The sequence below is a fragment of the Cyprinodon tularosa genome, unplaced genomic scaffold (genome assembly GCF_016077235.1).
Source record: "Cyprinodon tularosa strain WSP-4 unplaced genomic scaffold, ASM1607723v1 ctg107, whole genome shotgun sequence".
Lineage (NCBI taxonomy): Eukaryota > Metazoa > Chordata > Actinopteri > Cyprinodontiformes > Cyprinodontidae > Cyprinodon > Cyprinodon tularosa.
The window spans coordinates 674,371-689,446 of NW_024037860.1; the positions used below are offsets into that span (position 1 = coordinate 674,371).

Here is a 15,076-nt window from a genome sequence, read left to right on the forward strand (position 1 = left end):
ATCCATTAACAGTTTAACTTCATGGTCAGTTCTAAACAAATAGGTTTTTAAACTTAACTTAACTTTAAAAACTTTCAGCACTTTTACAAGGGTAATCTTCTGTGGTCAGAAGATTACCCCCTCAGCTTTGTTTTTATTCAGTTGGAGAAAATGATGGCGCATCCACATATTGTTCTTTTCTATGCATCTAGCCAGCACTCTGGGTTCATGGTCACTTGGTGACATTGTGATGTAAAGCTGAGTGTTGTCAGCATAGTTATGGTAACTTATCTTGTTTTTAAGTATAATCTGAGCTAAAGCATGTAAATTAGAGCATGTAGATATTGAATAGGAGATAGGGCTTGGCGATAAATCGAATTAATTCGATTAATTCATGTTTTTAAAAGTCAACAATTTAAAATTTAGCCAAATCGTATAATCAATGAAGTCTCTTTTTCGTTTTTTACTTGCGCATTTGCTTCTGCTGCCTCTTTCCTCCCCCCGCCAGACAGCATGCTGCACCGCTTATTCGCGCCATGGCCGCTGCCCAATCTGAATAGTTGGCACAGAAAAAAGGGACTCGTGTTTTGTCGATTATTTGGAAATGGTTCGGCTTTGACAAGGCTGATGTGGAGCAGACTACAGTAATGTGCGAGGTTTGTGAAAAGGCTATCAAAACCAAGACTAGCGGCATAACTAACTTGTTTCAGCCTCTCCGGCAAAGGCACCCCACGGAATGGGAGCACTCTTTGGGAGTGCAGCGTCGGTAGCACGGGCAGAGACAAACACAATCAAGAAAAGACATCAAACTTTGCCTGCCTCATTTTCTAAAGTAGTGCTGACCGACAAGAGTGGTGTGCGGTGAAACCCAATGACCAACGCTGTAGCTGTTCATCTAGGGATGGACATGGTGCCCATGTATATTAGAGAAGCCTGGCTTCCTTCACATGTTAAAACTGTGTGATACAAAATATGACCCGCCGAGTCGAAACACGAGAAGCGCTCTGCGGAAAAATAGCTTTGTTTTTTGCAACTACTACAGACCTTTGGTACGGTCGATCTCTTCAGCCGTACATGTGTTTAACTGTGCATTATATTGACGTCAACTAGGCTCTCAACAGCTGCTTGTTTCTTGCACTTGTACTGAAAATATAGCTGTACATTTTTTACTGATAAAAATCAGTACAATTATTGTTGGTTGAACATTTGTGTTACTTGCACATGATTTATGTTCAGAAATTACCGTACATTCCGGACTATAAGCCGCTACCCTTTTCCCACTGTTTGAACACTGCGGCCTATAATACAGTGCGGCTAATACATGTTTTTTTTTTATGGCGCGAAAAACAGACCAATAAAATTGATGAGTGTGAAAACATCCAGAATCACCGACGGGTTTCGGAAGGCTGCGGGATGAAGAGGACCGCGAGTGCTCAAGTGAGAGTGACAAGGATGAGACTGAAGTCAGTGACAGCATCCTGAAGCTGTTCCATTCAGACACAGAGGAAGAGGACTTTGAGGGTTTTAGTGCGCAGGAGGAAGAAGAAAGTGACTAATGACTTTTCCTGGTCGGCTGTAATGTTCTGTGCGTTGTTCAATTAAAAGTACCGGTATATGCAGCGTTATTTGCGTGTTACCGACACATACGTATATTTAAATGTGTTACAGGTAGTTTGAAAAAAAAAAGCATTCATAATATGTACCGTATTTGTTTGTTTTATCATACGGATTAAATCAAACGTTTAAAAAATGCTCACGTGTAATATCTTTATTTGTAAATATCTCATACAACGTGGGAAACCTGCGGCTTAAAATCCGGTGCGGCTTATAAAAGCACAAATTTGATTTTCCTCCTAAAATTAGAGCGTGCGGCTTGTAATCAGGTGCGCTCTATAGTCCGGAATTTACAGTAAGTTTACATTTTTTTACAGTACATTTACTGTTGGCTAAATATTTGTTACTTTGCACAAAATATTCATGAGCAGAGTGAACCTGTTGTAAAAATACATTCATATAGTTTTTAATAGTTCAATTAAAATCTATTAAAATCATAATCCTCCAAGATGACTAACAAAAACCGAGATTTTATTTGTCTAGCCATATCAGCCAGCCCTAATAGGAGGGTTGACAGAGTGGAGTCTTGAGGAACTCGCATGTGATTTTTCTGTGAGAGGTTCTACTTAAAATACTATCTCCTGTCAGAGGCAATGAACCTAGAGCTGTATTATGACTGACTAAAGCATGGCGATCTAATTCCTCACTGGTCAAATTAGGGCTGTGGAAAACTGTAGTAAAGAAAATTTCCCTTCATTTAAGAATGCAAGACACAAAGGAGTCAAATTATTTTGGTAAAGAACAAGCTAGTAATAATAAACCTCTCAGTGGGGTTTTATATACCTTACATGTAAAACGTGGATCTGTACACAAATCTGGTCTGACAGAACCACGATAACAACATGATTTTCCAAATAACAGCTAAGAAAACATTGTTTGACAAAATAAAACCAAATACTACTTTAAGAAAGACTTTGACTGATTACATTCACTGGAACGCTCTAGACAGGGTGAAAATAAAACATCTTTTTCTGGACTTTCACATCAGCTTTTGTGCATGAAGCCCTTATATCAGACAGACTGGTGATTATACTTAGATCAATGCAAACCTGGTGGTGGTCTGAGGGGGGGAAGAAGGGGAGGTCCTCCATAGTGCAGCTTCAGTCTTCATTTGCTTTATACGTCAGTACAGAAAAACAGCGCTCTGGCCAGATCTAAGTCAACTCGCCACACAGCCTGCTCTGAAAGTTAGACAAGGTAAGTGTGACTCACAGGACATGAAAAATTTTAATTGGCTGCCAGGAGCCAGAAGTGTGTCTGCAGAGCATCCCACAGTCTCTCCACACTCCAAATCTGACAGCCAGTTAATAAGGAGCACAAAAGGCGAGCTTTAAAGAACCGTGTGCATCCCGGAAAAGCTTCAAACCAGGAGCACAAGCTTTTGAATTAAGAAGTTGACACACTGGCTGCGTTACTGCAGGTTCAAACCCAGGAACACTATGTGTTTGTATACCAGTATAACACCATCCACTCCCTGATACGGGTGCCAAGAAAATGGACAGAAAATATTTTTATACACACAGCTTTATCCCAGTGCACTCAATTCCTAGGCCTAATAAATTTTACATTTATGGGAAAAAGAAAACAGAAAAAACAGAACCTTTGAATTTCATGGTTTCGTTTAGGGCAGCAACTAACCATCATTTTGCAAATCGATTAATCTATTGATTATTTTCTCGATTAATCGTTAATAATTGGATGGACAAAGATTCTTTAAAGACTTTTTTACTAAATTAAACCAGCTGAAACTCAAACTTTTCCACTTGATGAGTTTTGGATAGATCATACTGACAGACAAAAATTTATTATTATTTTTTTTTTTTATCTTAAATGCAAACTGCTAATATATTTTTTTTACAATCTTGGCATAATTACTGCTCTAGGTGGGTCGCTCTGTCAGCTAAAGGCATGTTTTAGAGTCTCTATAGTCCAGCTAACGATTAATTATTTACTAAATTACTGTAGTTTATTATTTCTGTAATCAATTAATCATGATTAATTTGATTGATAGTTTTAGCCCTAGTTTCGCCCATCAGAAGAGAAAACCATCTGATCTTTACCACGTCTTTTGAATCTAACTTCAAGTATACAAAAAAAAGTTCTGCCTAAAAAGTACATCTCACAATTCAAGAAGCAGCATTCTCACAAAGTAATGCTACGTTCACACCTAGGCAGAAGAAGCGGGTAGTTTACATGCAAAGTCAATGGTTGACGCGCATCAGGGCGCAGCAAAAGGTCCTGCAGGGCCTTTTGAGCAGCAGGAACAGCGTGTCTGAGCAGCCAAAGCAGCACCTCACGAGCCTCTGAGCATCTGGTGCACAGGACGAGCTGGAGCAGCTGCTGGAGTTGGAAAAGTTTGACTTTTGCTGCTCGACGCGCCACATTAACCAATCAGAGAAGCTTATCTGGGAGCTGGCAGGGAGACAGACACAGCCCTGCTGATGCAGATCACTATGATCGCTCCTCTGAAACTGTTTATTAACGCCTAAATCAACTTAAAATGTTGAAATCTGAAGGCAAAACATGTTCGCTTTTATAATCGTGCAGTTTGGATTACATACATGAAAAATGCTAACATCTACTTCCAGCTGCTGTGGCAAACCGTAAAGGGGCGACCAGGCCAGAGGCTGCTTTTGAAGGGGATTCCTAGTGACAGAGCTCCACTGGTGTACGTGGATCTTAGAAGCTCCGACAACGAAACAATATTTGAAGGCAGGATGGTAATCTTGATGAACTGACTGCGTAGATTAAGTTTTCAGGTGGAGTTTCTCACTTAAAAACGTTACAACTACTTTTTACTCTCTGATCACAGCAATTATAGCTGCCATTGTTACAGGCAAAGGAAGGGTAGGGTAGCTCCGCCCAACGCGCATCAGACCCACTTTTCCACTGCACAGCTACAGCAGCAAAGATGCTTCAGCCGTGCGTCAGAACTAAACTTGTACAAGCATCAAAAATGAAGCAGCAGACACGTTTTTGCTGCTCCTGTTGCTTGTGGTCTGAATGTAGCATAAGACTGGAGAGTCAAAATCACCGAAATGACAGAAATTTAATTTGAAAGGATTTCTTCCACTTGTCTCGAGTCTTTGAGAACATCTGCTCTCATAGCCAACAACCAATTAAAACTAGGGCTGTTTTTTAAAGCCCCTAAGGGGTTCAAACAATAGGCCCCCCCCATTTCAACAAATGAGGTTTTTTTAGACTAGAAGAGTTCTGCCTTTTAAGACAGGAAAGTATAGCAGTTAAAGTTGCTACTTGAGAAAATACTGAACCATAGAGATAAAAATAGCCCTGTGATTCAAATTATAAATTGTATTTGGAATAAAAATGAGAGAAGTAGGGGTGCTAAAAAACACATCCTCCAAAGACAGATATTTACATGGGAATGTGGCAGATAATTAATTGACATATTACTGATCTTGCTGGATTTTATTCTGCTTTACTTCCATAAATTGCAGGATCTTCTTTACTTTATCTTTGCCAGAAGATTTAAACTTTAAAAGCCTTGCCCTCATAATTTGCAATTTAATTTATTTATAAAGAAAATATAAACGCTGCTTAAGCTAATTCAAATGAAATTAAAAGTAAAATAAGTAGCCAACCTTATCACTGTCTGTAACCTACTAACAAGCTAAGGAAAGCATCAGATGAGCTACCTGAGAAACTAACGTTACGTTTCCCCACTTTAAAATGAAACAAACATGGTTACTCATCCTGCTGATCAGCTCTCTTCACTGCCATCGAAGGCTCCAACATGTTTTCTTTTCAGGTGCTGCGTCATAACAGTGGTGCTTCCGTGCCATGTTTATTTGTCTTTACAAAAGTTGCATGTTACGACTTTTTTCACTTTACAAAGGCTATTTTAATTATTGTGATCAATTTGCGCCGTCAATCCCGGGGCATGCGCGCTTCATTTGCAGTCTGGACGCTGAGGGTAAACTCCTCACTAAAATCCTGCGGCTCGGACTGCAGCGCTGAGAGGGATTCTTGTGGGAGAGGGAGAAAGGGGTTGGGATGGGGGAGGCGCCCCACGGCAGCAGCTGCCGCTGGAGGACAAGAGTAGGAACGATACATGCTTTCACGTAAGAGTCTCCAAAAGCCGCCAGTGACACCGTAAAAAGTCGCCAGATTTGTCGCTAGTCGCTTTTAAAAAAAATAGTCGCTGGAGGGGTCTGAAAAGTCGCTGAGTTGGCAACACTGCAACTGCGGCGCTGACTCGCTCCGCCATATTTTTTTTTCTTCCCCGGGATGACGGCGGCGGCGGATGACGCATTAATCGCGCGACACAACTAATCGATGATTAAATTCGTTGCCAACGCTTTTAAAAGTCGATTTTTATCGATTTTATCGATTCGTTGTTGCAGCCCTAATTAAAACCCTTTATTGTTGTAAATATAAAACACAAAACTCATCGTCAGCTCGTATCATTTTTTGTGGCAGTACAACTGCAAACGCATACATTTCTTAGGAATTTTATACCACAGCAAACCATTAAAGTCATCCATAATAATAGTTCAATCAGCTTTAAAAATCTGGATAACGTTAGACTTTGCAAGATTGCTCAGTCAGATTGGTTGAAGAACATTTGTAAACTCCAAAAAAAACTGGGACATCCAAAGAAATGAGTTCCATATTACTATAAAACTTTAGCTGCATATTTGTTGTCAATGGGGATGCACGATATAATCGGCCCCATATCGGTATCGGCCTGTATCGGCCTTAAAACTGAAAATCGGACATCGGCCACCCCACCGATATTTAACCCGATATTTGATCAGCTTCTGAGTTTCTAAAGTCTAAAAAAAAAAAATAAAAATAAAAAAAATACTACTCAAAAACATTTTTTACAGACTTAAAAACTTCTAAAGATGAGGGAAAAAATATTTATACATTGAAATATCACAATATCTTCATATGCTGATATATTGCCATTTAAAAACACCATATCAATCTCTTTTACTAATGAAATATTGCTATATGTCATCGTTATGCTACGAAATCCCCCGAAAATTCACAAAATTTTGCCATATTTTTACATGTTGATATATTGACTCGGTATCGATCTATTTTACTAACAAAATCTCACAAGAATTTGAAAAATATCACGAGAGTTTGTAACAGAACGATGAAATTTCACGAGATTTTGAAAGTAAAATAGATCGATACCGCGTTTTTAAAAATCAATTTGATATCAGCATATGAAAATATATTTGAGAATATTATTTTTCAAAGTGTCAGAAATGGATAACAAAACTGCTATTTTTAATGACTACTTATTTTTGTCCAGCTTTAACATCGGTATCGATATCGGTTATCGGCTACATGAGTTTTAAAATATCGGCATATCGGATATCGGCCAAAATCCCAATATCGTGCATCCCTAGTTGTCAATATTCTGCTTATAGGTCAACCTTCTTCCAAGTCAACTTACAAGAAGCATCTCAGCTTTATTTTTTTGGATTCTTTAAATTTAAGTAGTCTTTAAATCCCTTTAGCTCATCAAGCTGCACCAGTTACTATATTGTTGATAAGGGGAAAAAATCCTGTCCTTGCCACATGCTTGCACCACATTAACTTCTACTGCAAAGTTAATAAAACATTGCAACAAAGCATCCTCTAATGCCAGATGTTTGCCCTGGAGGAGGAACTCCTGCAAAGTTAATTACTCGTTTAATTGGCTAATCAACATTTTAACTATTTGGGAAAATTCACTGAATTTGATAGCATTGTGTTCTAAGTAGGAACATATAGTAACAGAGAGGGAATCAGTTTATCTGATTGGATTGATATTATTTTACACATGAATTAGTCTGCCTTGTAAACCTGCTTAATCAAAGCGCCTCTTTTTTTTTTTTTTTACGTTTCCTTGCATGGTTGGCAGTACACTGCAAACCAGACATACTATAGCCTTCTTTTCAAATGTTTTGTTCAAAGTTAAGTTCTTTCTCTTGTTTCATGGGTCAGATTTGTAAGGCAACCTACAGTATAACACGCTACACCATACACTACAACCTATGCTTTGGATCTCTTCAGCTCCACCAAAGTGGAAATACCATGGACCTTTTGGCTCCGAGGAGTGGCTGCCTAGTGGTTGAGGCATTACACTTGGAATCCAGAGGTTCTGAGTTCGAGCCCCACTCCCACACACTGCTTCCTGGTGCCGCATAATGGCAGCCCACTGCTCTCCAAGGGGATGGGTTAAATGCAGAGAGTGAATTTTGTTTCTCTGTACTTGTGACATTGTAATGACAATACAATATAAAATAAAAAAAGAAATGTGTGTTTATTGTGCTCTCATGTTGTGGTATTTCTATGATGGTGCTATAGTCTTGGCTTTTCCTGAAGCTGGATAACCTTATCCCCTTGTAGTGTGGTGTGGTACTGGATGCCCAAGCTGTCTGTTCTCTTATTCCCTCACTGAATAGCCATTTTAATTGAATTTACCCCCCAGCTTATTCAGGTAACTCCTGAAGTCAAAGAGTTACTCATTATTTTATTTCACAACTGTCAGAATAAATGAATATGAAGATGAACACACATCATATTTCTCAGTTTTTCACAAATAAACTTTTTAAAGCCTTTCAAAAAAATCTCAACAGGTGAAATGCCCTCTTAGTAAATTAGAATATATGATGCTAAATAAAAAGGAACTAAAACAGAAAAAGATGGACTGTGTCAACAGAGGAAACCGTGTTTTAATAAAGAATGTGCGTTTCAATAGAAAAAGCACAAAAACTAAAAGTGCTAAATTAAAGTAATGCTAGAGCACAAGACTGTTGAGGAAAATGGTCAAATTGATTTTGTTGAAAAGGTATGAAGTGGAAGAAGGGCGGTCAACATCAGTATGTGCATGCATCATGTGGGTGCATGCATATTTGTGCAATGGTTGTGATTTTGTGCGCATCTGACGCGCGCGACGCGCTGCTGTTCGAGATGGAAAAATTGAACTTTTGCCGCATCAACCAATCAGAGACGCTGATCTAGGAGCTGGCAGGGAGACAGACACATCGCTGATGATACAGAGCCCCTCTAAGCTGAACTTTTTTCCTGCATCTATCCATCAGTCTCTAAAATTTTTAAGGAGTTGCTTTAGCATTTCTTTATCTACAACTATGCTTTCCGTCAATGAGGTTTGGGTACATTTGTTTCAGGTATCATTACAGCCTTTTATTCAGGTGGACACCTGGAGCCCGACTTGAACGTCTAGATGCCTCGACACTTTTGACACATTTGTTCTATTTGTTTGCTGCTTTTTGGGGATTATTCTTGTTTTGTTTTGTTACACAAAGCGCTATAGATTGACTCAAAACACTTTGGTATAGAAAAGGAATTCACAGTAGTATGCAAGGTATACAGCCGCAGTCCAAACCCCAATCATCAGTCCTCCACCGCCCTGCTTGTTGACCGATAGCATTATTCTTTTATCCATGCACTTAATTTGATTATTAGCAAGAGGAAACTCACTTTGATCTCCTCTGTCTGAAAGATATTGGCCCCGGTGGGTCATTGAAATCAACTTTATAAAACCAAATTATCCTCCAAAGCACAGATTTGACAAACAGTCAACTGTTCAAAATAATATCTTCAAGCTTTAAAAACATCCACAGCTCACAGCCTTGCTTCTACAATGCAGAACGGCTACTGTATTCTACCTAGACCAGTTATATTCTGGTCACTCCAAAAAAGCCAACTGTGGTGACCACTGCTTCTCAGGTCTCTGAAGTCATGCCAGCCCAAAGCAGCACCGCAACACCCAGTAGTTAGGGCAAAGCTTTAGAGGGTCACTGAGGACATGAAGGGTCCTGCGTCTAATTTCATCCATTTATGTCTGCTTTTATTTCTCCTCCGAAGTGGACATTAAGATTCTGAGGTTTTTTTTTTTTTTTTTGGTTTTCCTTGTACAATTTAAGAGGGGATTTTTCAATTTCTGAGACATTTATTTTGGACTGTATTTTTTGTGCGAAATAGGTACTACCCAAACATAGGAAGGCAATAAATGTCAATGGATTTTAAAGAATTCACAGAAGGCTGCCCCTGATGTATCATTTACTTCTTTTTTATTTTAAGATGGTAAAATATTTTCTCATCACACTTTCCAAAAATCTAGAAAGGTCAAGAGTTATATGTGTTGTTCGGTTCAAGTGGTAGATCAGGAAGGAAAGATCACTCATTTTACAAAGTTAGAAAAAAAAAACAAAGGTGGAAAATCTTCACATTAAAAAAAACGTGTGAAACATACTTTCCTGATTGAAAATCTTTAAACAGCCGCCATATTGATAAACGTTTATTTGCCCAATAAAGTCTCACTTTATTGGCTTTGATGAATTTAACATGATTACAGCTTTTCTGCTACAGAAAAATACTCTAAGAGATTCAAAGTTCCTGTCAGGGAAAAAAACAAAACAAAGGTCTTTTATCAAGAAGCGTACTTGTGCTTTTTCGTGTACTCGTGAAACGTCATCATCCTCAGCCCTAGTACTGTTCCAATTCACAACAACAGCAGACCGAGCACAGACAAAGTCCCCGGATTTTTTTTTCGCCCCTCCAACTTTACCCAGCGTGCATCAGAGCAGCTTTCAATGGAGCGCTCACAGAGCTCAGAGTATTAAGTTAGAAGTTCTCTTTTCTGTTGCTGTTGTTCAATAAAAGTACATTTTAAGATCATTTGAGGCAAGAATATTATATAATATATATCGTCACTATATGGCCCATTTACCGATTTAATGTGTAATTAAAAAAAAAAAGTTTTCCGATGTTGGGAGGACCGCGGCAACCAGTGGACCGCTGAGGGTAACGGCAGCTGGGGCTAAACGCAGCCCGCCTGCAGCAGCCCTCTCTCAGCATAGCCGTGTGTGAAGCACCACTGGCTCTGATGGTGAGGTTTTTGTATTATTTGGCAAAATGTTCATTTGATTTGTGTTTGTGTTATCTGACTGTGTTCATTATTATTCCCCCATTAAATGAAAAAAGTAAGAATTTATGATTATTTAGAGACTATTAATAACAGAAGGTAAAATGCAGCTTCAGACTAGTTGAGCGTGTGGTGATGTCACAATACGCTTCTGCTCTAATTGACCCATATTTATGCTGCGTGCTCCCGTTCTCCCCAAGTCTAGACTTTCCTGTGCTCTTCTCAAGAATATACTTGGCGACGACACAAGCCAGTACTCGTGTTCTTGTGTATTGAGAGATGGCTAGAAAAATTTAAGAGACAAGTCCTCCTTAAGACAGACGAAGATCCCTGTGGCTCTATATAGGCACTGAACAGACACTACATTTGGGTATCTAATTAATTTTGCATTTAGGCCAAAACATACCAGATGCCAAATCTTATAAAAGCCATTCTGATCCAAAATATTCACATATTCAGATCTCAGCTTCTGACTACTGACAGATAAAAGCTTAGAATTACTGGCTCCATGCATTAGCCTGGGTTATAATTATAATTTAGCAAAAAATTAATTCTGCCCTTTTTCTAAAATGTGATAAAAGCTTGATAAAAAGGCTGTTTTGATGCTCAGGCAGATGGAAAAAAAAAATAAAAAACAGGAGAAAAAGGCGTTAATAGAGGCACTCAAATAAAAAGAGGGAGAAAAAAAGTGTATTAATATCAGTGCAGCAGATTTAACAAACAGCGCTGACTTTATGAACGACAGAACATGACTGCGTATTCAAACATTGTGTTTGACAGATGTTTAAGAGGCTTTTGGTGGAAGGAAATGATGAGGAATGATGCTGTTGATCGCTAGAAGCCTGGCATTAGGCCTGCTTAGCTCATAAAAAAAGCTATTCAATTTCATGGCACTTGTTTTAATGGGACTGCTGTAGAAAACACTACATACACTGAACCCAATTGTGAGAGGAGTATGTGCAGTGGATCAATGCTCACTCCAGTTTTAAGTAGTTTACAGAAAAATACTGACAATACCATTATTAGCAGCGTCTCCTCATTACACAGGGTCCCTCCTTCAGCTGAACTTTAACTGTAAGGTAAAAGCTCTGGTAGCATAAGGAGACTAGTGCTTCCGGACTAAGCAGTGTGTGGATAATAAAATACAGGCAGCTAAATTGAATCAATTTTTGTCCGGCTGCAAAACAAGCTGCCACACTAGAATAAAGACAAACTGGAAATCCTCCTATGGTTATTTAAAAGCAGCAGCAGTGTGCATCTTGATGATTAATTTCCTATAGAGAAGCTCCTGCAGCTCGGTCGTATTGCACGGCTTTAGTTTATGTTTCCAGAGGAGTCCTTAAACCGTCATCCTCCCAACGCTCACCTTGATTTAGTGTGCCGACACCAGGCTCCAGCGCATAAGAGAGTATTTCTCTTTATTGTTTCCACAACTGTTTGTTTGTATGTAATAGAGGTGGAAGTAGAAGTGGAAATACAAGCCGCTTTCTCGGGAATATTTGGTGCTGCTGAGGGAACATCAAGATAAAAAAGATAAAGGATCAACGGTGAAGCAGGCTTTGCAATATGGCTAAAGATTAAATCACCATATAAGCCTTTAATATGAGTCATTTATTTGTTTACCTATTCATGAAGCAATACACAATAATTCCTTAAAATTCACCGGAGGGCGAAAAAAGAGCGGGGACCCAGGTGGAATCCCAGCGTTCTCGCGTATCTTGCTCTTCTAGCTGGTCCATCTTCACGAGTCGTTTTCCACAATCATAAAAACAAAACAAGCCGGTGAGGTACCAAAACATGAAATACGCTTATGTAGAGCAGATGTATATTTGACCAATCAGAGGCCTTTTGTCTGCGGCAATGTCTGCGGTCACCTATGATTTTGAAGAGGAGCAGCAGAGGGTCTGAGGAAGGGGTGGGAGAATATCTGCGTTCACTGCGACACACACAGAGACGACCTTATTTCTGAGTATAAACCAGCCTTTAGAGAGAGGTGTCGCTCCTTACACTTCTTCTCTTGGTCTACAGACTTGGTCAACGTCCCATATAGTAGATAAACTTCGCTTATTGCTCCTTAAAAGTATATGTTTGGGGGTAAAGGAGCCGGAATTCAGCCTGCAAACGCAACCCTATTTAATAGGGCATTGGCACTGCCCTCACGATTCGATTCGATTACGATTCACCAGGTAACGATTCGATTCAATTCGATTCTACGATGCATTGCGATGCATCAAAATCCCATTGACTTCGTAAAATCCGAAATGTGCCCAGATATCCGCTTTCCAAGCTTTTTGTGTGTTTTTAATTAGGCCTACCCGTTTATCACATTCATCTTCCTCCGCCTCAGCCATCTTGATTGTTGTTGGTATGCCCCCGGAAGTAATTGAAACTTCACAACTTGTCCATTTGAGGCCAGAAAATAAACAGTGACATAATTGATTAGGGCAAGTTGCCGCATCGATGCTGAATCGTGCATGCCCCGCATTGCAATGCATCGCTGAATCGATTATTGTTGACACCCTACTATTTAACCTTTAAATATTAGGTCGGCCCTCGTGACAACCTTGCTTAGCTTGGTGGTGAGAAGCTGATAGATTAAACCTTTCGTCTGCATATATCCCCCATAATGCCGTGTGGTTCTGGCATGCAGTTAGGTGAACCTATAAAATCTATTGGACTCCTTTCCTATTGATATTAATCAGGTGTCTATTGCATAACTGATCATATTTGTTGTATTAACTGAGCCCCAGAATAATGTTTAATAGTCATATTCATGATATGAGGCTTTTAAGGACTTTGAACAGCTTGAACTGCCAGAACATGGCATGAATGCAGGTGTTTTTCAAATTTTGCTGCTTTGGGATATTTGTGAAAAACTACTTTCAAAACAGTTTTTAGACTCATAAACTGCTAAGATTATCCTTCTGAAGGCTTCAGGTAGCTCAATCGATCTCACCATGATGTCCGATCATGCTTTTACACTATACACAGTAATAAATGTGTAAGTAAAGGGAATCCTGCATTTAAAGACTGGATAATGGGGAACTAACCATTTGGACCTTATGTAATTAACATCGTGTGATTCCATTTTAAGGAAGATTAAATATGGAGTATTCGCAATTTACTCCTCCAGAAATGGCAGGTTCATTGCATTTTCAAGATTTGTTGTTTAATTTTTACTCATATAACCGTTCTTTATATTATCTATATTACTAGGTTTATCTTTCATTGTTAAGATGATATTCCAATACTAAAGTGTCCAATGATGATAGACACTATTGAGTGGTGACCACTTACCTTGCAAACAGTTTCAGTATCCCAGGGCAGGATGGTCCTTAGATCGACGACCTCACAGGAAACCCCAAGTTTCTCTTGAGCCATGTTGGCCACCTCCCTTAACACATGGATCTAAATGGAAAAGGAAAGAGATAATATTAACTGCTGTTTTTTTTTTTGTCATTACAGTGTCACAAGTACAAAGCAAAGAAATTAAGTCTTTGCTTAAGCTAAATGCCCTAGCCACGAGGCCGCCACTCCCCAGTCCTGTTCACATTTGGACTGCGATCTAAAAGTAACGCTTTAGAGTGAGCCTGGTTCAATTTAACAATACTGAAAAAGATGGCTAATTATCCCACAGATGTTTACATTTTCCCTGTTCTGACAGATTTTTATACCCATGAAGCTCATAAGTTGATTAATTCAAATCTAATTTAGACCCATGAATGGTTAATGGTCTAAAATATATCAACACTCCAATATTCAGACTTGAAATAAGTGAGATCCTGTAGAGGTAAAAACGTATGTGCACCATAGACACTTTTCGCATATTATACCATATTTATCCTATTTTTCCATGGGACAAATTATTAGAATACCTTATTTTTTCTTGTGCATATGTGAATTTGTCTTTTGTTTTCATCAATTGATGCCAAACAAAAAATGTGCATATGTGGTCATGATGCAGTAATTCAGAAGAAAAAAAAAGAAAACCAAAATTGTCAGACATGTGTACAGGAAAGCTGGTTTAAAAATATGACCAAAGTATAAAAACATTATAGGATAATCAACATGTGTGCTGTAAAATTATAATTCTTATGTTAAAACAACACAACCAATAAATAAAGCAAATGTCTTCCTGAAAGCAGAATTAATACAATATAATGTTTTCTGTATTTTTATATGAAAAATATTTACTCTGTAATATTAAAATCTAAAATTTTGCAAAGCAATGTTTGGGATTTTAATAATCAAGCTAAACAACAACAACAACAACAAAAAATTTCCAAAAACAATTGTAAAAAAAAACATTTAAAGGTAAAAAATAAAATTTTTACAGATAAAAGTTATTTTTTGTTATTGTTCTTTTTACTAAGAGGTTTTTTTTTTTATTTCAAACTTCTTTTTTTTTTTTTCTTTCTTCCTCTAACAGATTTATTTTCCCACGGCATCAAATGTATTGCTCTATTTTGCATTGGGGTGGCCTCAGATGACAGGGTATGGAATTATCACTAACAGCCCAACACAGCTCCTGAACAGCCCATTCCCAGCTGTTGCATTCAGGTACAGTAGGAA

The 15,076-nt window shown here is 38.6% G+C and overlaps 1 protein-coding gene across 2 annotated transcripts in view; it reads right to left on the reverse strand.

Annotated features, from left to right (window-relative positions):
- The window catches only part of bckdhb (branched chain keto acid dehydrogenase E1 subunit beta), a 91,870-nt gene that overhangs the window by 38,144 nt on the left and 38,650 nt on the right, over positions 1-15,076 (reverse strand). For both annotated transcript variants that reach the window (XM_038288660.1, XM_038288651.1), the window contains exon 8: positions 13,802-13,912. In XM_038288660.1, the coding sequence (XP_038144588.1) occupies positions 13,802-13,912 (111 nt within the window). The remainder of the gene's footprint in view (positions 1-13,801; positions 13,913-15,076) is intronic.